General features: G+C 38.6%; 1 protein-coding gene across 1 annotated transcript in view; it reads right to left on the bottom strand.

Annotated features, from left to right (window-relative positions):
- Positions 1-11,738: 11,738 nt before the first annotated feature.
- The window catches only part of MAN1A1 (mannosidase alpha class 1A member 1), a 146,471-nt gene continuing 132,695 nt past the window's right edge, over positions 11,739-25,514 (bottom strand). Inside the window, exons 9-12 of the mRNA XM_062632414.1 lie at positions 21,446-21,665; positions 20,471-20,643; positions 16,626-16,741; positions 11,739-15,254 (exon numbers count right to left, since the gene is read on the bottom strand). Of these exons, the coding sequence (XP_062488398.1) occupies positions 15,128-15,254; positions 16,626-16,741; positions 20,471-20,643; positions 21,446-21,665 (636 nt within the window). The 3' untranslated portion in view covers positions 11,739-15,127. The remainder of the gene's footprint in view (positions 15,255-16,625; positions 16,742-20,470; positions 20,644-21,445; positions 21,666-25,514) is intronic.

The raw sequence follows: 25,514 nt of genomic DNA, 5'->3' as shown, positions 1-25,514 counted from the left end.
AGCTCCATAATAACAGACTGGCCTGGCTTGCAGAAGCTAGCAGAGCAGGTAAGCAATGTGACCTTTATTCTGCTACCTTGGAGGCAAAAACAGTATCCTCGAGAACTGTAGTTTGCTGCCTAAGGATGAACATCAGTTATATACGGCAAAGAGTGGCATGTCTTCTCCTTGGAAAGGCAGTGTATTCCTTGGCAGACTCCCCAGAGGACTCATCTAGATTTGTATGTTTGTCCTCACCGTACTAATCACCTCGTGGTTAAAGCAGATGACTGACTTAGCCTACTTAGTGGGGTCAGACATGGGAAATATTTCAGATCTCCTTATTCCTCTCTGTTTGCCTTGGTTTTCTCAGCTTCACAGGGGAGATAACAGCAACACCGTGATAGCCAAATATTTGCTTGTATGAGTACGTATCTTAATTAGCATAGTTCTTTGAAAAACTGTCTGTGGCAAGAGGAATCCTTCATGCTCTAAAAAGCCAGGAATTGTTTCCTCCAGCATTTAATCACCTCTTAGGATGAAGCCCCTAATTTCTCCTTCTCCCCCTTTAATACACACATTATGTAAATAATCCCAACAATAAGTTGTCTGTAGTATTTTATTGCTTAATTAAAATGGTTTCAATATTATGAATAAATAAGATCAAGTTCAGATTATGAGTATAGTAAAGTTAAGGGGATATGATTCAAGAAGGAGTTTCAAATCCCTTTGCACCTGTTCCTCTATTTTGTTGGACTAATTTTATGTTCTAAATTAAATTATTCTTATGAATCCCTTTCCTCTGATGTTTTGCCTTCCTTCTCCCCCCATGCTTTTCATCATCTGTCTGCTCAAAGAGAGCCTTTGCTGCTCTCTTGCATGGGGAAATAAAAGCCACTTGAAAGCCCAGTTGACTGAGTAAGTCTGTGCTGTTCCACTCCATCCCTTGTGGGGCTGCTCAGTGTGGTGGGTTTGGAAAGTTCTGGGCTGGTTGGTCTCTGTTTTCAGATGAATGAGGGCTTTCCAACTGGCATTTGTTGTTACTTTCATCCACGTTTTAATTAAAAACTTGGGAATTCAAAGTTCATTGAACTGTAGTAGACTTACTTTTTACTAAAAGATAATTCTCTTCCTCTCTTCCCTTCCTTAAGATAAAACTCAAACCCAACACCACCCAGGGCCTTGCTTATTTCTGTTTAGTGAAGGAGAAAGAGTTGTTGAATATTCATCTCCTTTACATGGCTCTTACAAGAATATTTTTGAAACTTTTGGCTAGAGAAATGCTAATGTGACTATAGTTTCCAAGTCATAAGAAAAGGAAAAAAGAAATCATAAAAAGGTCACCAGAAAACCGGAGTTCTTATAGGCATATAAGATGCTTATGTAGTAACTGAGATTCCATTTTAATTTTGGTAAATTGTAAATTCTCAATGGAAGGAATCACCCCTCCTTCAGGCTAGATGGAGGATCTGGCACACCTTGGACAATTCTAGCAGGTAAAAATAGCTGGGTTGCAGGTACAACTGGTAAGGAACTTCCTGTCCTGTCTTTGGTGTATTGAGAGTCTTTGCGCAAAGATACTTCCTTCCAGACCCGACTTCACACAGTGCAACCAGGGCTCTGACACCCACTAAGTCCTCCTCGCTGCTTCTGAAACGCTGCCACTCCTGCTGGGATGCAGCTGCCTCCCTGCTCCTCCGTGGTATCCCTCTTGCTGGAAGCAGCCAGCTGTGCTGGGTCCTGAGTTACCAACGTATGACTGCTTGATCCCTATGTTCCCTAAAATTAGTAGCTCAATATTCCCAACTGATCTACCTTTGATAGAATCAAGTCTGCAGCTATTGCAAATCCCCTCTCCTTTTCTTAACTATGTATTTTTAAGAACTAACTGATGTGTATTAGTGGGACTTGAGTGCTTCATCTCTGGAGAAAAATGAAGGTTGAAATGAGCCTGACAGGTTAGAAAGCCCTTAGAGAGGGATAGACTAACGTGAGCAGACTAAATGGCTAATAAGAAATGGATTATAGCCAAGGAATTCACCGTTTTTTCCAGGAACTTTGTCAGGCCATGATCATTTACATGCTGCCATGTCTGGCAGTACATAGTGAAAGATGAAGGTATTTTTTTTTCATCTTTTTGAATACATTTTTTCACTTTTTAATTTATTCTTTCACTCTTGTGTTGCTGATTCCTGGTTGCACCCAACCTCTTATGGAGCAATCTGTTTAGTCCATGGCTTTTCCTCCTTCCCTCATAGGAGCACAAAGAGGATGCAGGAGGCATCCTGGGTCAGCTCCCACACATTGAGGGACATGTGCCATGGTTGTTATTTCATGGTGATGTCTCTTTAAGTCTACCTCCTGAAACTGGAAATACTTTTTCCTGTTCAAGGCATACTAGCCATAATCCCTGCTCTTCCATTTTTTTTCTTTTACTTTTTATGCTTATCTCTTCCCCTGCAGTAAAATAAATGACAACTTAATGCGAAGGAGCTCATACTTGATTTATTCATGCTTGTATAAACAGCATGTATTTCTTCACATACAGGTAAATGGATTATAAAGACAAGACTTTGCGAATAAGATTTTGAGAAATGAGGGAGTTCACTAGTAACTCATTTATCTTGACAGGAGATGAATAGAGGTAATTTAGTCTCATAAAACTAAAATTGGCTCATGTCTTACATGGGGGTGGGAGGAAGAACAGTATTTAGTGGCTGGAAAGCAGAGTGGAGTTGACAATTGACAGCTGTGTGAGGGGGTTTGACTGCCTGGCTCTGTAACCTTGTGTGAGTCATTTTGTGTGCCTGGTGTACATGCTGCCTTCTCTAAATACAGATCTAATTCTTGGCAGTTTGTAGAAGGTTTTGTTCTCCCTGTGTGAAGCACCAGAAAATAGGACTCCAGTGCAGTGCTGCTGTATTGCTAAGTTTAAATAACAGGTTTTCCTCCACTCTTTTCTTCTCTTGTGGCTGATATATTTGCTCCAGAAATGTGTTTCAGCCTTCACATCTTTCCTACAGACAGAAAGAGCGGAATGTAATCCTGAAAGAAAAGCAAATATCCTTTGGTTTTAAAGATATATAATAGTAAGATAAAAAGATTAGGGCCTGAGGGACTAGGCATTATGACACTCAAATGAAGTATATGATCTAAGGTACCTATCTCCTTGGACAGATAAGCTGGGTTGAAGGCACAAATGAAGTGTGCCTGGGAAGTTTTTCCCAGGACCTGCCTATTAAAAGCACAATGCAAAAGGAGACTGAGTTAAACTATGCAAGAAAAAATTCCCCTTGTTACTAGCGAAAATGTGCAAGTCTCAAAGTTAAACGATATTCAGGGCTGCTCTGTGGTGTGGGCTGAATAGTGGCTCATTTGTGATGTCTAGAGATGGCCTGAAATGAGAGAGAGAACTGGCAGGGACAGGTGAATGCTAAAAAATGCATGCAAAGAGCTAAAGATTTTTGCCTAAATTCATTTTGGCACAGTTCTCCTCCCTCACCCCCCTTAGTGAAGGAGGACAGCTGTTTTTGTTGTGGTGTGTGTTCTGTTGTTGAAGGTGGGGCAGGGAAAGAGGAGGAGGTTTGAGGGTAGACTGGATTGGCTCCAACATGGCTTATGGCTTTCGAAGATTCAGGAGTGTTTGATCTTTGGGGCCATCAAAAATTCACTGGTTCACAGTGTGGGTAATGTTTGTATACTGGTCTGAATGGATTAAATCCCCTAAAAATGCCTATTTTCTGCCTAATGGTGTTACTTTCAGCATGTTTTAGGCTCTTAAGAAAACTAAACAATGAGGTTGGCTTATTTCTACTGGCATTTTGGTTCCTAAGAAGTCTTTGCTATCTTGTTGAAGCTAGAATATTATATGTAAAATGGAGTTGCTAAACCTTGCATTACCAGTAATTAATATAATGATCGTGTTTCTGTTTTCATTTTTGTGGGCTTTCTACTTCCTCTGAGTGGTGATGATCTGCAGGCTGCCCTTTCTTAATGAATTATTTACACGTTATTGCTGGTAACTGATGACTTGTGCCTTTTTAAAACGTTCCCCTAAATTACTCTGAAGATGCCACTGTGGCCATACTACCATACACACTGCTTCTGAGCTTTTAATCAGCTCATCATGCTGCAAATTTGTGAATAATGTTGTTTACAAGAGTTTGGGACTTTTCACTAAACACCACAAACAACTTTGGCCTGGGACTTGCTGAAGTCTCCAGTGGCTGCTTCAGCCTGAGTACTAATCCTTGAGCTTTGCAGCCCTGGATGAGATTTACCACCAGGATTTAAAAAAGCCTATTCAGATTTAGGAAGCTGTGCAAATGCTTGAGGTCTGGGTAGGCAGGAAAGAGCTGTATGAGCTCAGGGAACTCTCCATCTCTCCTAACCTTTAAAAGGTCTGTGTGCATCTCTCTAGGAGATTTACTTGAACAGTCTATATATTCCTCCTGGTGAAAGGGCAAATCCAGTGAGGGGTTCAAGTGGGCTTTGAAGTATATAAGGCAAAGCAGAGAGCTGAGTGATCAGTAAAAACTGCTAGGTGGTGTTTGTGTTGGTGAGCAACCAACAACTTGTTATAGGGGAAAAAACTATCAACTCGGAAGGTTTTTTTGTTTCTTTTGTTGTTTTAGCACAGAGTAAGACAAAAAGTGGAGGTAACATACACTGCACTTTAATAAGCCAGGAAAGGAAAGCTTTGCAGGAATATTTTCAACTTTTCTTGGTAGCTGGGTCCCTTCACTGTTTCCATCTGCTTGTGCCATGGAAAAACACAGAGCCTGTGAACACACCAGGATGAGGGAGGGGAATTTTGGACTCCTGAGGGAACAGGAGGCCAGTCTGCAATGCAGGGTCATATCATGGGAATCTTTTCAATGACAGACCGTAATATTAGGTTTCTAAAGTAGATGCTTCTGCAGATGCAGAGCGGGAGTGCTCTAGCAGCCTTGCTTACTGTGTTTGCTCTGCATGCATCAGCCTTGAAAAAGAGGAGGCGTTCCTGAGGCAGCAGTGCCATTTTCGCCATAATTCAATTTGTGTCTTGTGTGAAGATGATTTTTATGAAGTGCCCAGTTTGAGTGTGTGTGTGAGACACACCCATTATCTCTGACTCCTTGTCCTCTTCCATTCTGAAGTATCTTGCCTTCATCACAGTTCAACTTGCCTGGTTTAGTGGCTTCTGCTTGTAAGAATTACATCGTCGTCTCTTCTCCACATTCCTTTCTACCCAGTGTTTTTAGCAATTCTTTTTTGCCTTATTCTTTTCACTACTGATCTTCGTATGCCCTTTTCTCATTTGAGTAGTTGTCCATTGGCTTACATTTGTCTTATAACGTGAAAATTTCAGGAAGATAATGTGTCTGTATCACTTGCTGCTCCTTTATGGCATTATTGAGTATAAATGGTGGTTATTAATAATGCATCTCAAGATGGTGTCTTATTTGACAAGTGTACTTTTATTTTAAACTATAATATTTATGGCCTGCTTTAAGTGTTCTGCAGCATATTTTATAAAATTAATGGAGTCCCACAAAATGGGAACTCACTTCTGTGTCTGGCATTTAGATTTTTTGCTGCAAAATGGAAAGAGGTTACAGGATTTTGTATGCAAATTATGAAAGGTGGAGATTTGGCTTTATGTATGTTAGCAGCCAGTTGAGAGAGGGAGAGAAAAAGAGGCTGAGATGTGATATATTATTGCGTTTGAAAATGATAGAGAAAAGAAAGCTTCAAATTTTGTTAAGCTATTAATGTTAAGACGTGCACACTTTAATTAAAGTAGCCAACCATCAGCTGAATGAAAGGCACTGATATGTTTTCACTAGGTATAACATAGCTCTGATAAGAAAATGGATAGTTTGCTCAGCAAGAATAAATCCAGACAGAGTGTTTATAGTCTAAAATAACTGTATTTGAAAAATAGATCATTCACAGGATATTAAAAAAGAAAGAAGAGACATAGATGTCTTTTCCTTGAGTGTTCCTTAGGCTGTATCTACTCTATAAACATCCACGTAAAATTCCATGGAATTGTTTTCTTTGAGTGGAAAAATGGACTTTTTTTAAAATAAACGGGAGTTTTGCCATTGACTTGAATGGAGCTGGTTTTCTTTATGTGTAAGTTACTTTTAGAAAGAAAAATGCTCATCAGTGCAAGAAGCTTTCCCCAGTTAGTCCTTGTTGGCGATAGTATGGGTATAAAGATAGAAGATTTAGTACCTCAAACAAGTTGTGACTGTAAGCAGCCAATTAATTCTCTAGTCAGAAAATGTTCATACTCTTCAGTGTGAGGCTGTTTCCTCCCCCCTTTTTGCCTCAGAACAGAAAGAAAAAAGAATTGGATGCTGAGATCTATGTTACAGCCTTATCAAATCCTGTGGCAGAAGTAGATGGTTACACAAAATTGCTTATATCTGGAAATATATCTTAGTAGAAAACACTGATAGAGTTTACATATACTCTTATTTTTTTTTTTGTATTGAGAAATGTTCAGGTTTTGGATTAAAGATGTGGGCAATAGATTTTACTGGACAAATGTATTCAATTTTGGATCTAAAAAAATAAAACCAACAAAGAATACTTCATTAGTTACTTGGTCAGAGATAAGCATAAGACAAAACCAGGAAATTGAAAAATAGGATTGTTTTTCTCTCTAGCCTCAATTTCCTGTAATTTAATGTAGTTTTTCAGGGCTTCAGATGGTGGTGCAACTCCAACTGGCTTCAGTTGTAAACTTTTCTCTAGTGCTCTCAGGGTGGAAATGGTTATGGTAACAGAGAGGCAGGCTTGCATTGCTCTGCACCAGTCTTGCCAAGAGACCCTGGGGAGGCCGCCCAGGTAATTGCTCGTTAAGTAGGTCCTGGCTTATCTTCTTCCTGTTGTTTGCATCTGTAGATGTCAGGAAAGAGGTGATCAATAAGATTATAAACTCCCTGTGTCTGTCTCTGTCCCATTGGACAGTGAATGTGTGTTTTAATTAGTTTTCTATCTATCTGTATTCTTGCAATGACACAGGGGAAAGGTTCTTCATGAGAAAAGGAGGAAACAACAAGTTTCTTTTTCTGTAGAGACTAATGTTTGTTTTTTTTTTCTAGCATCTTTCTTTTAAGCTCCTGCTCTCTGCCTGCTAAGCCTCCCTCTCCTTTGCTTTTCAATTTTTTTTGCTTGCATGGGCTGCATTGGAGCTAAGTCACCAAAATTAGTTTCCTGGGCTATCTTAGTGCTGTCTTTGCTATGCCATGAGAAATCACTGCTCCTGCTTTTTGGAATTTTACTCTTATGCTTTTCTACACTCTGAGACATGAGGAAGAGAGTTTGGCACTGCGGATAGAGGAGCATTCTGTTCTGAGTCATTAGGGTCAGCATTCAGCAGGATTACAAGTGAAGGGCTGGGAGCAGAGGCTTTTGGGGAACTGCCAGCAGCTCTGTTGCTAAATACCCAAAAGTGCTGGTCTGCAGTAAGCAGACACCATTGTATCATGCTGTAGGGGCACAAGGGTGGGCAGCAGGACTGAGGGACACCTTCAATGTGTGACAATGGCTGTGCATGAACAGACAACAAAGGAAACCTACTTTCCTACTTTCCCTCCTACTACAGGGAAAACATGAGGGACAGTTCTCTGGCTCCTGAACCACAAAGGAGCTCTCTGATGATTGAGCCAATGGTTTGACTCTCTTCTCCCCCTGCCCTTCCAGAGAACAGCATAGTAAATGTCTCTGGACATGAGACTCTTCCAGTGGTATTTTGAGCCATTATGTTTTGCATTCGCTGGGTTTCTCCTGCAATTTGCTGTTTGTCAGCTCCTGCCCAGAACGGGTGTGTAGTGTTGTAGTATTAATTCACTGCTGCTGCCCTTGTTAGGTCTGGGTGGCATGTTTGAGAATGGCTGTGACAAATCCTGAAACTCTTTTGCAGTTGTAGATTAGAAAGTGTTGTATAAACTGTAATGGTTGTAACTGCACATGAAGAGTGTGTTTTTAGAGTAAGTTCCATTTCTTCTTGCTTATGTACCATGGAATTGTAGCTCAATATTTGAAGTAACAAAGTTTTGTTGTAAGTGGTTTTGTCATGTATTTTTTGTTGTTGTTGTTATTGGGTTGGTTTATTTTTTGTTTGTTGGTTTTTTGGGTTTGGGGAATTTTTTTCAACATGGAGCACTGATGGCTATTTAGCAATGGAAAATTAAATGCAAATATCCGAGAGAAAGCATTTGAAACACAAGAGGAGCTGGGAATTACATCAAACCCAGAAGCAAATGGAATAGAAAACAACTGTGGCTGAACATTTAGCTGTAGCTAAAAGATAATCAAACTATAATAAACCCCCTTGTAAATACAGAATTTGGTGTAGTTTTGCTCGTCCCTTACTTCGTCATCCTGCTATACAATTCTTTGCACTGTTCTTTCGAAATAAAGTGTTATAATATTTCAAATTGCAAATTGAAGGAACAGTATGAAGCTTACAGATACAGCTCTTCACAGTACATAGAAACAGTTTTTCCCATGGGGTTGAATACACAGTTGGACACAGCAAGTGTGAAAGCAGCAAGGCTCTGAGTCTACTTTTATTTGGAGGTGTTTTTTTTTTTTAAGTTGAGGGATTTAACATGCTCAGAGCAAGCAGCAGTGACTTGTAAGATTCATGAAGCAGCAGCAAAGTGAGGTCCGGGAATACCTTTGTGAGAATGGTATCTGCTTTTGAGGGGGTAGGGGAACCTGAGGTAATTGGAGCCAAGAAAAGCAGAGGTGTCCCCAGCAGCAAACACAGAGCACTTGACTGAGAAAAACAGGACTGAAACACAGGAATGTTTCACACAATTGAGGTTCCTCAAGGAACAAGCACCAAAATAGGAAGTTTTTAAAGAGGGAATGCGCTGGTTAGTAGATAGCACATAGTTAGCAGGTAGAGGTTAGTAGTATCTCCGACTAGAGATAGAAGGCAGATTATAACATTCAAACTGTTGGGGAAGAGCAACAGGGTCACAACTGTGAGATCTTACAGCACTGCAAGAAACCTGAAAAACTTTGACAGTGTATTTTAATAAACAAAGCTCAGACCAGTTGAGGTCCACCAGTGACACAGCTGCCTATCATGCACGCACTCCCAAGGTCTTAAACTTATCCGTAGCTGCTGGGCCATGTGATGTTGGGGCAGCTGAATCTAGCAGCTTGGCAGCAGTGAAGTTTCCTCAGCTCTGTCCCCAGGCCCAGCTAGGTGGAATCTTAAGGTCCTTTCCAACCCTAATCTTTCTATGATTCTATGTAGGCACATGCACACAGAGACAGACCTATACAGAACCTTTGTGTACATGTATATGGTCAGCATACTCAGCACTCATGCAAGCCCTTTATTCCTTATTTTTTCTATGCTCAGGAAATGACCTATAGGCCTTGCTTTATCCACCTTTGATGCGTCCTCTGAATATCCTCTAGGTCTTGTGCATACATGTATGTGCATACATACGCATTGGCAATGTCCCTTCCCGTTTCCTCTCTCCCCCACTTCTAGAAGGTGCTCTAGAGATTTGTTTCTGTTGACCCCTTCTAATGGGTGGATTCTGGACACCAGGGATGAGGCCCACCTGTGACAACCCTGGAAAGGGTCCTGGACAGGATGTTCTTTCTTCCAAGTGCCTCACTCAGGTTGCCACCTACCTGTGTGCTCCAGTGCTCCTCTGGGAGTGTGGAGATGGGCCTTTGTTGCGCTGACAACCATGGGTCTGTTGGGAATAGTTGGGAGAGTATTGCATGGTGCCTCAGTATGCCACTACCTGTGTGTTCCTTTGGATATGTGCTGATGAATTTTTTAAAATCACATAACCTACCATTACTGTAGGACCGCTATTTGCAGCATCAGAATGTTGTAACTATCCCCCATGGCTGAAATAAATAATTTTGAGCTCTGTCATGGACCTTGCCAACCAGAACACCTCTCTGAGCTTCTGGAGTACCAGCAAGTCCCCTTGTGATAGCGTGATGCTCCTTGGCAGATGAATCAATGGCCAGAATGTGACAGTATAATAAAGTCACACTGACAATTTTATTAGCATTTTGTTTGCTGGTTTTTATTTTTAAACTTGAGGTGCTCAAGACTAATAGAAGCTCTGTGCTACTCTGATCGTGTGAAAGCCAGGTACAGTTGAAATGAAGGGATACATTATTAATAATGACGGGGTCTTTAATGTCTGTAAAACATCAATATGGGAATGGTGAAAGGCAAACAACCTTTCACAAATCAACCACAAAATCTGCACAGAAAGTTTGTAAAGCATGTGAAAGTCTTAAGAAAGGGGCTTCTAAAGGGAAGGTTGATTATGGTGATTTTACTTACAGGGTGAGTGAGAGCTGGTGCAGAGAGAGGAGCAGATATCTGAGGAATAAGGGTCAAACCACTAGCTTTTGAGGTGCTGTTGATTGCTAACAGCCTGCTGGGCTCTAACTAGATTCTGCAGCTGTGTGACTTGCTCCATCCACCACTTTGTGGATGTATGAATGCATACATAAACATGGGAAAGAGCAAACCCACGTGTTTTATTTCCCCTCACACTGTTCAGACAGGTCTCGGCAACCATTTCCTGGGCTGGACAGACTGCTTTTTATCCTTCCTTTTGCATTTGAGATCAACCAGGACAGCCTAATCCCAGGATTAAGGCAGATCTGAAGGGCGGTTTCCATAGGAGATTCTGTCATGTGAGTGCTGAGTTCCTCTTGCGATAGGGCAATGCAGGTGGTGGGGCAAATCCTGTTTGTCTTAATTGTCAACTCAGCCCTAATTCCTTTTTTTCCCTGCAGAAAACAAACCACACCAAGCATCTAATTAAGAGACTGAATAGGTTGAAATTATAAGCAGGCTTGTATTTATGCTCTGAATAAGACTCTCTGGTACGGTTTGCATTAGTTAATGTTGAGCAGCAGTTGGCATGGTCTGGAGGTAGCTAGAGGAGGGGCTGCCTGCTGGCTACCCCAAGGACTGCACTACGTAGCTGCAGACCTGCAACTATGCTGGCAAAGTGAGATGCCAGATCAAAGAGCTACCCTCGAAAATGACTTAAGCAGGTCTAATGAGCAAGTCATTTGACAGAAATTGATGCTACTGAGACTGTTCTGTAAAATCACAGCAATTTATTTCACTATCATTTTTAAATGAGGCTTTCTACCGAACAGAGAAAACAAGGTTACCTATGAGGTGAGCTGTTATTTCAATATTTAGACTAGAGATCTTAACATCCTTCTGACACAAAATATAGTTACAGTTCCTATGACAACTGTTCCTCTCCCCTCTGGAGCATGGACGAACGACAGCATTTCATTACATGATCATGTAATGCTGGGCACTGCTATAGCCTTGTCAGCTCTGCTCTGGTGTTTGCTCCTAAATGGCATTTAGCTGAAGCCTGCTTGTACTGTGCAGAACATGAATTGGAGTGAATGACCTTCGCTCTGCTTGCTGCCTGCCACTACCAACTTCCTAGCTTTCTGCTTTTCATTAGTAGGTTCACTTTCTACTAAAATACGTTTGGTATGCTGAATTTTATTGACAAAAATTTCTAGAAATTTATTTCTGTGGTAACAATTCTATACACCAGTTAACATTAGTTAACAATAGTATCTTAACAAGTACACAGAGTACTAATCTTTATCAAACCAATCTGCTGACAGAAAATTCATTACTATAGCAGCCAAACCAGAATATATATGCAGATTCCTGTAGCTACTTCTGCAATACACTTATGAAAAATTATAACAAGTTGAACAGATATATTAAAAGACTTTATTCACAATAGAGAAATTTTTACAAATATAAGTTCTTAAAAATTAAGCATCTTGATCTATTATGTATTCCATAATTTCTGTTTATATAAAGATGAAAAGACTAAATGGACTCTGTACAAATCAAAAAACTGTTTAAATGCATGATAGAAATGGATAGGTATGATGAAGTCACCATAGAAACAGTGAGCCATTAAGAATTGCAAAAATCTGTGTACAACCAACACATATGTAATACTTATCTCACAAACAATCAAAACATTATTTTTTTCCCCCATGAAAAATTGTGGGTGCCATTTAAAGCGATTTACCTGTTAGGACTTAACATGTGAACACTGAAATGCATTATTATGCTATGAAGAAATGGAAAAAGTATAGGCAGTTTATGTAAAGATGTGTGTCCACCCCCCCCATGATCCCAAGAATAAAGCAATTTCCTTTGCCCTTATGAAGGACTGGGAATACACGGGGACCAGTACTAGTCACTTCCATGTAGCTAGTTAAGGGAATGGGAAATAAACAGCACACTATCTCAGCACTCTAACAAGCAGTGGTAAGTATGGACTGTTTCAAAATGATTGCTCTAACTTTGGTGTTTTGGGGTTATTAAAAAAAAAAGAAAGAAAAATCAATATATTCTCAGCTTATGTAAAGGTTTTTTTCTTACAGTTGGCAGATCTACACATTGTACAATCTTCTCGTCTACTTACATTAGTTTACAAAAAGTACAGTATAGTGCAGTTTGTACATACAACCTGAATACCAATACCAGTCACATCTCGTTTGTGCTCTTTCAAATCATTGTAACTCCCAAACTAAAAAATACCAAAAAAAACCCAAAAACAAAACAAAACAAAAAAATCCAACCAAACCCCAACGTACTTAATGTCTGTATTACAAGGAAACAGTCATGCTGCTTATATTTAAACATGTAAGATCTGATGCATACAAGAGCTGTGTGTTTGTAGCCTGCTTTTTGAAACATAAAGAGCTACCTGGTTCTCCTCTTTTTCTCTTCCGCTTGGTAAATAAGATCACTAGATACTTCTGGGGGATACACTGAGGTTAAGAAAACCATGTAAAAAGAGACTTACAAAACATTTCTTAAAGACTTTTTTTGTCTGAGCTATTGTAGTTATTTAAGCAATACGAGGCCTATAACAGCTGTAAGTTTTCTGTGGTACTCAGAGCGTGGTGGGGGGGTGGGGAAGAGCCCCCTTATAAATACTGTTTCTGAAGAAATACAATGAAATATTATAGTCCTCCGACAATACAATTGCTGGAATATCAGAATCAGCAGGATTTCTGCTCTTGAAGAGAACCAAGACTTCATCCTTGCTCATTCACTTTTGAAAAACCATTATTGTGACATGAGGGAATCATACTTTAAGAAAGAAAAATAAAAATAGAATAAGAAAAGAGAAAAAAAAAAAAGGCAGTAAAGCAAAAACTCCTGAGCCAAGGTGCTGGTTCCATGTAAGCAGGCCTTACCTGCAGGTTCATGAACTTTGTGCCCATGCTCTCAGCCCTGGGTGGCCCAGGCTCAGCAGGGTACCCTTATTAACTTCCATGTACAAATGCTCAGCTCTGCCAAGCCTGTGAAGGAAGGATCGGCATCACTGAAGATCCTCTTGCCTTGCCCCCTACATAAATGTCTTTGGCAGCTCATGTGGCACATACCGCGTTCTCTGTCTGCAGGGGAAGCAGAGAGGCAGTGCTGTCTTTACAGAATCCAGAGAGTAAAATTTATGGGTCAGCTTCCAGCTGCTATATATAAAAATTTAACTAGTTATCTTTGCTCTTGGCTTCTACCTAAGAAAACTTACATCACAGACCTCTATCAGTGCAGAAAAAATGTACTTCATAATGCCTAAACAAATGTGGCTCCTTAGCTGTGATTAGCTATGCTGGACTGAGCTATCTTACTAAATACCTTTTCAAGATTACTGTTCGGAACCGTATCTGTTTTGTTGCAATCCAATTGATGAATTATGTGCTTTCTCAGAATGGGAAACCAGGTGTTACTCAAAATTAATAAGTCATCCTGTCACTAAATGAAAACATAGGTAGACTTAATAATCATGTAAACCGCTCCAAACTACATTTAAATAGAAACAGGGATTGACCACATCCCATTTCTTTTTCCCTTTGGTGATATCACACATTAAAACTTTTTTGGCAAAGCTGTTACCTTTCTTAGTAATCTAGGCCTATAATCTAGGAAATACTTTTAAGGACACTGTATTTCTTTCACTTACATAAGACATACTCAGTGCTTTCAGAAAGTTTTAGTTCTATGCTGGATAATTTCCTCTCTGAATGATTATCTTTTAAGAAGATAAATTTTCTTAAAAGGCATCTGAACATCTAGCTCTAACGTTGATACATTAAATTGTTTTGTGACAATAAACTATCAAGTCTGTTTTCAAGTCAGAACCTACTTGAATGTTTGCGGAAGTCCCAAAAAATTGTCTCCAGTATAATTAATTCTCAGCTTACCAGAAAATGCCATTGAGTATTTGTTTTTGTCTCCTTATCATACAACCATATGAAAGCTACTGGACTAAATACATAAAGAAGGTATGACTCCCTTCCTTAATAAGAAATTACTACCTCAGTTTACTCTATAGTAGTCTGACTGAAAACATGAGAATAACACCACTTAGAAAAGGGAGGAAACAATTTATTCTATTAAGATATTCTACTCAAAACCTGAAAAACTAAGGTCTGTTAACTAATGTGCTAAATTCATAGAAACTGCTTTAGTCTAACTTCAACTCATACTACAGTTTCAAAGTCGTGTCTGCATGAGATGAAAAATATTCCTGTGTAGACCTCATTGACAATGAAATACATCAAATAGTTTACCAAGTAATAATAGACCCGCATAAGAAGAGGCTGTCACAGTCACAAGATTTGTCTTGGATGACACACAAAACAAATTAACATAGAACAAAAAAAAAGAAAAAAGCTCTTTATACTTAATTCAATATGGCTTTTTGCAACATGGCAAAATATTACAGCTTAAAGCAGACATCTCCTCACAGAGGAGAAAAGAATTTTGCAGTCAAATTAAAAGCATAACGGATAAGGAGTAACATGCAGACCCTCTGCTCCTTTTGGCCAAGATGGCGGTGCAGCCTAACACAATCTGGAGAGATGTCCTGTTTCTCTTCTAAGAAGTGGTTCAGCTGGATTAGAGGACTCGGGTTATATCATAATTAGTTTGGGTCCATTCATAAGCATTTACTGTTAAAGAAAATAGACTGCAAAACACTTGATTAAAAAAATTAACTCAAGAATTTAAAACCAAATCATGTGCCCAAGTCCTGAAAAGAAACACAAGGAATGAAACAAAATATAACTTAATCTTCATCTATTTCTGGTCATCTTCTTTATTCCCATCATCTTTGTGAAGAACAGGGAGAGGATGAGCCTCTGTGTTGAAGACCCAGTGTTCGAATGGAAGAAGTTCATCTTCAGAAAATAGCAAATACAAGTACCTGGCAAGAAAAAAAGCAGGAAATGTGACCACATCAGGGGAGTAGAACTACAGTAGTCTTCAGGAAAACAAATACCTGATTTCCCTGTGTGAATGTATCAATGGAACAGCTGACCAAACACAAACCACTAGTAAATCTCAGCATCAACAGTGATTAGTACAAAGCTTTGAGACTCAGATTGGATTTAGGGCAATAACAACTTGAGAAAACAAAAGAATGCCTCTATCCTGATAAAGGACAAATAAGTTTAGACTATCAAGGTTAAATATCCGTTCACTGCACTTCCATTTTATCTTCAGTAATTTTATTACATATTGTTTTGATAATATACAACCACAGTAATTTTTTTCCTCCTGAACATCCACATATATTAAGGTGTAGTAATGAAAATATTGAAGTCCAATCTTGTCTTATATCTCAGAACAACTTCTGGGTTAGGATTTTTAAACACGTAAACTAGCAGTAGGCCAGTAGCTTGGGCATCGATTTACTAAGACAGACGCTACTGAACCCAGCAGTAACCAATACACGAGTCCAAAATTGTATTTATTGTCACGATACAAGGTAGTAGCTACTGTAGCGTGATTATTGCAGTCTGCTTAGGGTTGAAGGTCTGCTTAGCAAGTGAAATTTTATTTCTTCCTCAATCACCACCCTTCCCAGAAGGCTTTTCTTGGTCTAATTCTGATAGGCCAATTTAAAAGGTATAGTTGAGGGCATGCACTATCTCTAAAACCATGCCACTACGTATATAAATATATTTTAAATATATTTATGGTATTTCATGTACTTGAATGTTACACTTTCTGTTGAAATAGCATGATTGCTTCTTTCCTGCTTTCTGGTCTTTGCTAAAAAAAGTGAAGAGACCAAGACAAAACTTCCTTTGTTTCATCAAAAACTTCAGAGATGATAGATAATTAAAGCTTTTATTTAACTCTCTTAACAGGCCCTGCAAGCTTACCATGCAAGTTGACTTCTTTTTTCTTTTTCTGTACCTTTAAAATGAAAAGTATGCCATACGAGCTGGCTAAGTCCTTGGTCTAGTTCAATTTGTTTCACTAGAGTTGGCATATATAATTAGATCTTATCAAAGTTAGGAGATGTAATTTCTCCACAAAGACTATCAAGTACTTTTATCAGAAGTAAGGATAATTCCCAGAAGCCATAGAATTTAGTTTATTTACATAGAAGGCAGAAAAAGAAAAGAAAAACAAAAGGCCTATTTGGCTTCCTATCACCTAAGAAAAACTATTATTTCAGTTAAATTTTGTTAAGTGAATGTCAAGGGTACTAATGATAAATACTGATCTGTAACAATGATACATAGAACTACTTCATATTAATGGAAAGTCGACTTTCTTAACTTACTTGAGTGTTTCTGAAAGGAAGAAACTTTGCTGCACATCATCATGGCTTTCATGATTGTTATAAACATCTCTAATTCCAGAATAGCCACCATCTACTCTGCAGTGTTTTTCCAGTGCCTGAAAAGGAAAAAAAAACACCTCAAACTCAAACCAAAAAACAAACAGTAGGATTAACAAAAAGATTCATCTGACAGTTTTCATTTGACAGTAATGCTAGCTAAAAAAAAATCTAAAAATTGTCACAAATGTTTTGATAAAGAGATGAAAACTAGACAAAACTCTAGATGGAAAACTCTTAAAGACAAGACACACATGTCTAATTTTACATTGAGGAAGAGAAGCAAAATGAAAACTGACTGAAAGAAGTGAACACAAACCAGTTTTCAGAAGGAAAGATATGCGCATGTAAGGATGTAAAGATATACGGATTTTCACTTATTTTATTTTTGCCCTTTTTAATAGCGATAATGATAGCCTCTCTCTCACAGGCTGGTCTATCAGCCTTCACATACCTTTTTCTTGGTCACACTTTAGTGCTTAAAAATTATTGTGATAGAATTCAATACCATTATAAAGACCAGTCTTTTCCTTACCTCCTGCAAGCATTTTCTGATAAGAGATGAGACTAAAAAGTCACTAATAATTTCTCAGGTATCCATCACCTCCACCTGCTCTAAAGGCTGCTCAAGATCTGTCTTTTGCTTTGAGTAGATATCCTAAGTGTCCTTGTTTTTGCTGGAGTCCCTGTAGCTATCTGCATATATTTAGCTTGCATGTCAGGCTCTCCATAGTTTTCACTGGAGAGTAAGCTGCCTATTGTATATTTAAAAGGGAGTTTTCTCCAGGAGAGATTCTTTATTTTATAACAGGCCTATTTGTCTTTCCTTATGTGTCTTCAGGTTCTTTAATTTTCCTGGACACTTTTACTAAGTGACAAATATACTTAAGTTTAAACAAGTAATTTCCCCTGGCTGATGCTTCTTCCCTCTTGTCTACTTCAACCTGCAGTGAATTCAAAATGCTGAATCTGTGTCTGGATTTTCAATGTCAAACACAAGATTGTGTTTTCCAAGGCACAGAAGAAGGAGAACTTGCACTTGAAGGAGATGGCTGTTATTCAAGGAAGTATCTGCATTCTAAACAGGGTGAGGTAAAACAAAAGTAAATTGCATTTGTGGTTTATGTGGTCTAACATGTAGTCAGTCTTTATGAGTTCATGGTAGGGAGATGCCATATAGGTACCTGAGCAAACTGCTATGCTGTAAAATAAGAGGTTAACTTGTACCATGTTAGCCATCTGCTACTACCTACTTGACACAAACACGAAGATCTTAGCCCTCAAAATTACCTTCCACTTTACTAAAGGAACAGGACATTCATGTGCAACATTAAGCATGATTAAAAGGCTCCCGGTTGTCACCCTCCTTTAACTGGAAGTACTGGCCTTTTGTGCCCAAATCTGCAGTTTCAGACTACAGTGATGTTCATACTGACAGTGGGATAGTGGTGGGTGGGGAAGAAACTATCAAACACATTTTAAATTAGTAGCTCTCAGAAAATGAGGGTGGCTAAGATCAGTTATGCTGGAGTAATGGGAAACATCAAGCAGAGTACAAACTGGCTGACAGTCTCAAAGTATCATAAAGGGAAAAAACAAAGGAAGTGCTATGAATTCAAAATATGTGCCACATTTATAATGCAGAAGGGGAGACTTTCATGGTCTAAGCTGATAAAAACCTTTCTGACTCAGTAACAGTAGATATTGCTGCTGGTCATAACTGCATTTTCTCCAACTGCTGCAATAGATACAAAGTGATCTTGGGCTCAAATTAAAGCAGCAAAGTGAGTTTTCAGAAAAAAAATGGACAGGCTAGAGCATGTTTTTAGTCTGTCAAAGTTAGAGAAAGAATTAATAGACTACTTGGGGAGCTTAGAAGTCATGATTTAGAGAGCAGCCTCCTTTTCAGTTATAAGAGCACTGGGAAAAAAACTGATGTGTTTTTATTGACAGTATCATGAGTTGAAAATGGACATGAAACACTTGAACAACTTTTCTGGGCAACAACAAATGGTCTGATTGTTCCTCCTTTTTTCTTGTTTTATTCTCAGGTTCCTCTTCATGCAGCACATACTGGCAATTAAACCAACCATATTCAGTGGTCATGGATTTCCCCAAGAAAAAGGGAAATAAGGGACTGCAAGAATAAGGAGCAAGAGGGAGCAGAATTTATGAAATACTTGTGGTAAGCTATCAAGATGTGTTGGAACAAAAAAGAAAATAAAATACAGTATCAGGTGGAGCTGTATGGCTAGAAACATCAAGGGAGAAGATGAAAAGAAAAAAAAGATTTGAAATCTAAATTGACTCTATAACTTCTGTGAGGCTGTAAGCTTTGTTTTCGTGAAACATACAACTGCGCGTTAGGGCAGTAGAAGATGGGCCTGTCCAGAATGGAACCAGCAGCATCTCCCACACGTGGACTGTAACCCACTGTGTTAGAGCCAGACGAGAGTAGCCACAAAAATGTTAAACAAGGAGCACATGAGGAGCTCTAGGAAGGTAAATAAGTACACAGACTTGAAATAAACACAAACAAACTGAACCAACATGGTAAAGAATAATAAGGAAAACATTTCAATTGTTTATAACAATGTTATCAGTGTGGGCAGCAGCAATGAATCAGGAAAAACATCTCCTGGAGAATAACACTTGGCATTGCTGAAGCCTGGTGGGCTGACTTCCACAAACAGCCACTGTAAATATTCCAATTATAATCTGTCTGGGAAGATTCCAGTAGTAAAATGTGTCCTTTCTGAGTGGTGTTAGCAAAGAGGAAAGGAAGAGAACAGCATTCCAAATTAGAGGTTTCAAAAAAACCCACAAAAACAACAAAACAAAAAACATTGCTTTGCAATCAGTAATTCAGGAGCATATTGTTTCAAGGCTGACAGAGCCAACACCTGAGGAAGGCAAATAAAATGTCCTAAATAACTACAGTCTACCTATCTGAATACAGCATTGACTGCAGCTAGAGCACTGCTGGGAATATTTGAACAAGGAGAAGTTAAGAGAATAGAAGTATAGTTAATGCTAGCAACTATTCTTTATGGGAAGTATATTTTACCATAAAGTTCATTCTTCAGGAATACCTAATTACCAAACTCTCAACACTTGCACAACATTTGAGATAAGTTCAGTATCTCACACAGTTAATACTGAACACAATTACAGTTCTTGGGTGCTGTTGACAGAGCCAGGTAACTGGTGGATGTCATGCTGCAGCCAGGTACATGGAGTCATAATCCAGTAACATGAGCTGGTTGAAGCTCAAATGCTAGTGGGACACAGAAATTTACATCTAGAAGAGACTGTTACCATTGATGGAGTTCAGTCCAGATGACCTGTGCTTTCTGAAAGTGACCCTTTTTTTAAATGTTTGATACTATCTAGTAATTCCTCTTGGCCTTCATCACTTTAATTAAAATCACCTTCACACAATTACTATTGGAAATGCACTTCATATAACTTATTTCCATGTCCAAGGCTCAAATCTGACAGGCTTGCACTTTCCCTTCACGTGCAGCAATATTCCACATCTTGAGCAGCATATCCAAATATGACCTTGATCTGAAATGTGTTGAAGAAGGAGAAATCACAATCTATTTCTCTAATATACAGTACCAGCAGTATTTGGTTTTGTCAAAATGATCTTAGTTCATCTATTGAGTAAATGCATCTCTGGAAATTAGAGTTAATATTACTGATTTAAAATATATATTTATGCTTCAAGTACTAAACAACATTCAGATATCATTCAGTAAGAAAAAAGCCTGACAGAACATTACCTCTACAGCTTCCCATCCCCACTGCCTGTACTTTGGGTCATGAGTGAGCCGCCACATGTACATGTAGGTCTCTATGACTTCTGGTCGGAGGATGTAGTATTTTTCATTTTGTCTTGTAGCAATGGCCTCAACACCACCATCAAATCTGAAGGCTTCTGGTCCCAGTTTCATGCCTAGCCAATATAAAGACACATGGTAGAATAAAGGCATTTTAAAAGGCTTTGAATTATGTAACCTACCAAATCAACTATCATTTCATGGGGCACAAGGCCAGGTTACCCAAAGGGTATGTAATTTCTGAAACATACTGCAGTACCTCCTGGTTTTAATATTTTATAAATAATTCAGAGTAGGAGAGAGCTGGTCTTCATCGATGCTCTGAACAGCAGTTCCAGTTTGAACAGTGATGCTAACATTTGTATTCTGGAAGACTTAATATAACTAGTAACATGAAATTTTGCTTAAAAGACAAGGATATTTACTTTTCTATATCAAACTGGAAAATGCACTCTGGGACCTGAAAAGCTGCTAGGGGTTTTTTCTGTAAGGGGATGAAGAATCCAAAGAAATTTCCCACACAGAAATCCACTTTTTGTGCAATTCTATTGTCTGCAGCATAGCACCAGCAGAACTGAGAACATAATAATTTTTTGTGCATGAAATGTTTAGAAGCTACATTGATGCATTAATGAACAGTGTGCCTCTCTTAGTTGTATTTGTCTATACAGAAATTGGCAAGTGCGAAAAAAGGCTATTACATTAATTATCAGAGCGAGTAGCTATGATTAGGTGCACGGCAACTACTTATAAAACACAGCAGCATTCTTAAAGTTGCTTAGAGCAAAGAGGCATTTGCTCAGAAAGGATGAAGAATTCTTACCATCATACAATTTTCATTCAGCATTATGCAAAAATACTGGTGGCTGCCTTCACAAAGTCAAGCCGTGAAATTAAACTCCGCCACGCAGCACTTACTTGTACGATCATAGGATTCATGGCAAGTCCTTGCAATTTCAGCACCAAGCTCAATGTGATGGCCTGTCCTGTCATTGGGTGCTCCATCTGCTCCTAGAGCAAACATGCCTCCAGCAAAACAAGTGAGATGCCCCATCTTGTGTTCAAGCAGTCCACCCTTCCACTCAGCGATGTATGTCAGCCCTCCGCTTGATTTTCGAATGAGGTGGGTCTCTATGGCCTGCAAAAGTACATGGTTTCAAGCCAAAGGTACCATTTGGTAAAGTATGAAGGACAAATTTGTCTTGTATACTGGTTGTTTTCTCTTCATTATTGCCTTTGCTTATAAAGTAAAATGGGTAATAGGAGGTAGCATAACCTCAAAGTGCAGCCAAACCAACACAAATTAGTATACATCAGTAATGATGATTAATTTTGCTACAATTTTGATCAATTTAGGCAGTACATTTTAAAAAACATTGGAAAGACATAAAAAATACAATTACATTTTAAAATTATTTTCTTTCCCTCTCTTTGAGCAGTTTCAAGTAATTTCACTTTAATGGTGATTAGTGATCCTTTCAGCTTTCATACTTTCCATTTTAATTCCGGCTTAAAGGATGCGGTTAATGATATAATTTCATGTCAGTTATATGCAGATGTAACTCATATTCAAAATGCCTGACTCAGTGAGTGCACTAAATGATGTTAGGCCTCTGTGTCTATATGGTATTCCAATGAGTTTCCCCTCCCAGACTGATTTCCTCTGTAGTTAACAATCAAGTGTAGTGTCTTACTGAGATTTCTGGAAGAAACCTAAGCAGAAAAAAAATATACAAGTCTCCTAGAGAGAAAAAGAAGTTGGTGACATTAGCAATGTATGGTCACTGATTGCAAAACTCAGGAAAACAACCTTCCCTTGTGGTAGAAACATAATTTAAAAAACGAGAGGAGATGCAGAAGAGCACATTAATTAGAAGCCCACACAGAAAGTAAGCTATTACTCTTTAAAGGGTAATGGAGAGGAGACAAACAATGCTACTATAGGTTCGGTTATCCAGCAGTGCTCTGGTTTGTTCTATTGAAATCCTAAGATCCAGAAACAGTCCTCAACATGCATTATACAAGAGAAAAAACATCAATAATATATCAGTACAGAGAACTATTAACAAAAAAGCCAGGATTTTTTAAAAAAGTACTATAAAGAGAAGGTATTGATTGTAGTTATTCCTTCCCATTTGAACATCTGTAAAGGTAGTTTTTATAAGCATGAAAAATCTTCTCTAACCTAGAAACATCAGCAGAAAGACTGTAAAAGTTTTACTTACTAAGTTCAGAAATGAAAAGCAATTTAATTAAACAACATTTCATTAAACCTTTCAGTATGGTATCTCCATCTCACCAAATCAACAACTCTCGCAAGAATTGATAACTCTACTGGTCACTTAGCTGTTGAGTCAGAATTTATTTTAAAAATAAACAAATATAAAAATAGATTAATGACTAAATTTACCTTTATTGTGATCTTTCAGTAAAGAATTAATGAAAGACAGAATGAAATATTACTGTCCCTTGCAGAAATAAGAGTAATCATACACCTTCAGAACCATAGTAACTAGACCAGAGATGATTCTTATAGTATGAAAATTGATTTTGTAATACCAGTTAATCTTTCAGAGTTGTTTTTTTTTCCTCTCTTTTGGCTCAAAAGTAAAGTTCAGGCTGAAAAAAGATGACTTTCACTTGGGAAATTTTAAAATTATTTTGACAAACTGATATTCAGAAACCAACAAATTGATGTTAATGGATGCTAAGAATGTCACAAAATAAAAATATATTTCCAAATTAATTATTCATGTTTAGTAAAGCAAATCATCTTGGTTTTATAAATGGGTCCTATTAAGAACTAGTACATATGCCTATTAAAAGTTATTTTTATTATGTAAGCACCTCACTTAAAGCTATTTTTATTAGGTAGTTATTTGATATATTACAGACTGTCAAACTGCCTTGCCATACTTTGTACAGTCATGGGTCCCTGAGTGCTAGATAATACCTGCACTGATGCATATGCCTTTATTAACGGCATGCTAGGTAACTAATAATTTCTACCTAGCCACAAAATCCAAATAAGCTTTGATATGTACAAATAACCTTCAGAATCTGTCAGCCCAAGTGTGCTGAACTTGCAAATCCATCAGCACTCAATAAACTCAAGTTACTCTGGAAGACAGGAAAACAAACATTGTAACTTGGTAAAGCCTAAACTTCATTTGAAGTTATGTGCTTATCAAGTCATATTTTGCATAAGTTACATGATTTAAGCACACTGACCTTAATCAAACAGCTTTTGTAAAGCATGAAGGGCAAAGGAGCATCTCTTCCAGAAGGCTGGGTAGCTCTTTTTGTGGTACTGGGTATTGTACCAGCAGAGCACACAAAACCACTGCCCTGGAGCTTACAGGGGAACTGGCAAAAGCTTCAACTAAATCTGAGAAGTTTCTTCATGGGCCTTTTTTGGTCTGAGCTAGACAAACTGTTCTCATTAAATATAGGTTTCCCTTCTCTCATTGCTACTTATATACCCTCTGACTGAGACTAGAGATTAGCCACTTGCCCTGGAACAACATTTTCCCAAGGCTTGCTGTTGTGGTTTAAGCCCAGCTGGTAATTCACAGTGACACAGCTCGCTCTCTCACTCCCCCTTTCTTCCTCCCCCCCACTCTGGGAGGTATGGGGAGGAGAATCAAAAGAATGTAACTCCCATGGGTTGAGATAAGAACAGCCCAGTAACTAAGGTATAACGCAAACCACTGCTACTACCACCAATAATAATAATGATAAGGGAAATAACAAGGGAAGAGAATACAACCGCTCATCACCCGCCGACCGATACCCACCCGAGCAGTGATCTAGCCCTGCCGGGTAACTGTCCCCAGTTTATATAGTGGGCATGACGTGCTGTGGTATGGAATACCCCTTTGGCTAGTTTGGGTCAGGTGTCCTGTCTCTGCTTCCTCATGGCTTCCCCTCCTCCCTGGCAGAGCATGAGACTCAGAAAGTCCTTGGTCAGAGTAAATGTTGCTGAGCAACAACTAAAAACATCGGTGTTATCAGGACTGCTCCCAGGGTAAGAGTCAAAAACACAGTGCTGCACCAGCTACTAAGAAGGAGAAAAATGACTGCTACTGCTGAACCCAGGACACTTGCTAACAAATCTGTAGGATCAAAGTTGCATGAAATCTGGAATAATTCCAGCATGGCATCAAATCGTGAATTTTTTAGTTGTGTTACAATTGTTTCTGGCACTCAACATAAAGAAAGTTATAAAAAATCAGCATATTTAGAAAGAATGAAATGTATTTGATGTAAAAAAAAAGAAAAAAAAAAGTATAACCTGCATGAGTAGAACATATAAAAAACCTCCCCAACACTGAAATTTTGAACTGTATTGCTAATAGTATTGGCAGCAATAAGGCAGAGTAAAACCTTCTTTTCCATCAAGGTAAAGCAGAGAGATTGTGCAACATAAAAGGCTGCAAAGAAAAAGTGGCTGCAAATGTATGTTCCCAAAGGGAGCAATAGCAGATGCTCCCTCGCAGTGACCCAAAAAAAAAGATATAAAATTTGAGACAGCCTGGAAAAAAGACAGTGGACAGAAAAGGAGAGGAAGGAAGCGAAACTAAAGGAAAACAAATATTTGTCAGATATTTAAAGAAATATTTTTACTACATGTCATGCACCTACAAACACTTACAGCTGGACTAACTTTTATGCCTGATATAGTTCCTGGCAACTATTTTTTTGTGTGTGTGCTTTTATGTAAGGCCCTACTTACAGTCCTCATGGTAAGAAAGCCTTTAGCTAAATTATTTTGCTCCCCATGTTTTGGGAAATTATTTTTTCCCAGTATGTAAAAACGCTGGAGCACTCGACTAGAAACACAAACAGTCCCTGTTATGGTTTGAATTGTGACTCAAGTGCATCTTGTCTTACTTCTGGCATCGTTCTCATGAGTTCATATATTAAAATTGTGCTCTTGCCTATCTGTCACATTGAAAGAACTGCAGTGAATGAGACATTAGGAATT

This window comes from Pezoporus occidentalis, unplaced genomic scaffold, assembly GCF_034315485.1.
Source record: "Pezoporus occidentalis ecotype Australia unplaced genomic scaffold, CSIRO_AGI_Poc_V1 ctg39, whole genome shotgun sequence".
NCBI classification, from domain to species: Eukaryota; Metazoa; Chordata; class Aves; order Psittaciformes; family Psittacidae; genus Pezoporus; species Pezoporus occidentalis.
The sequence above is the reverse complement of the archived record's forward strand: the minus strand, read 5'-3'. Positions and strand labels throughout refer to the sequence as shown.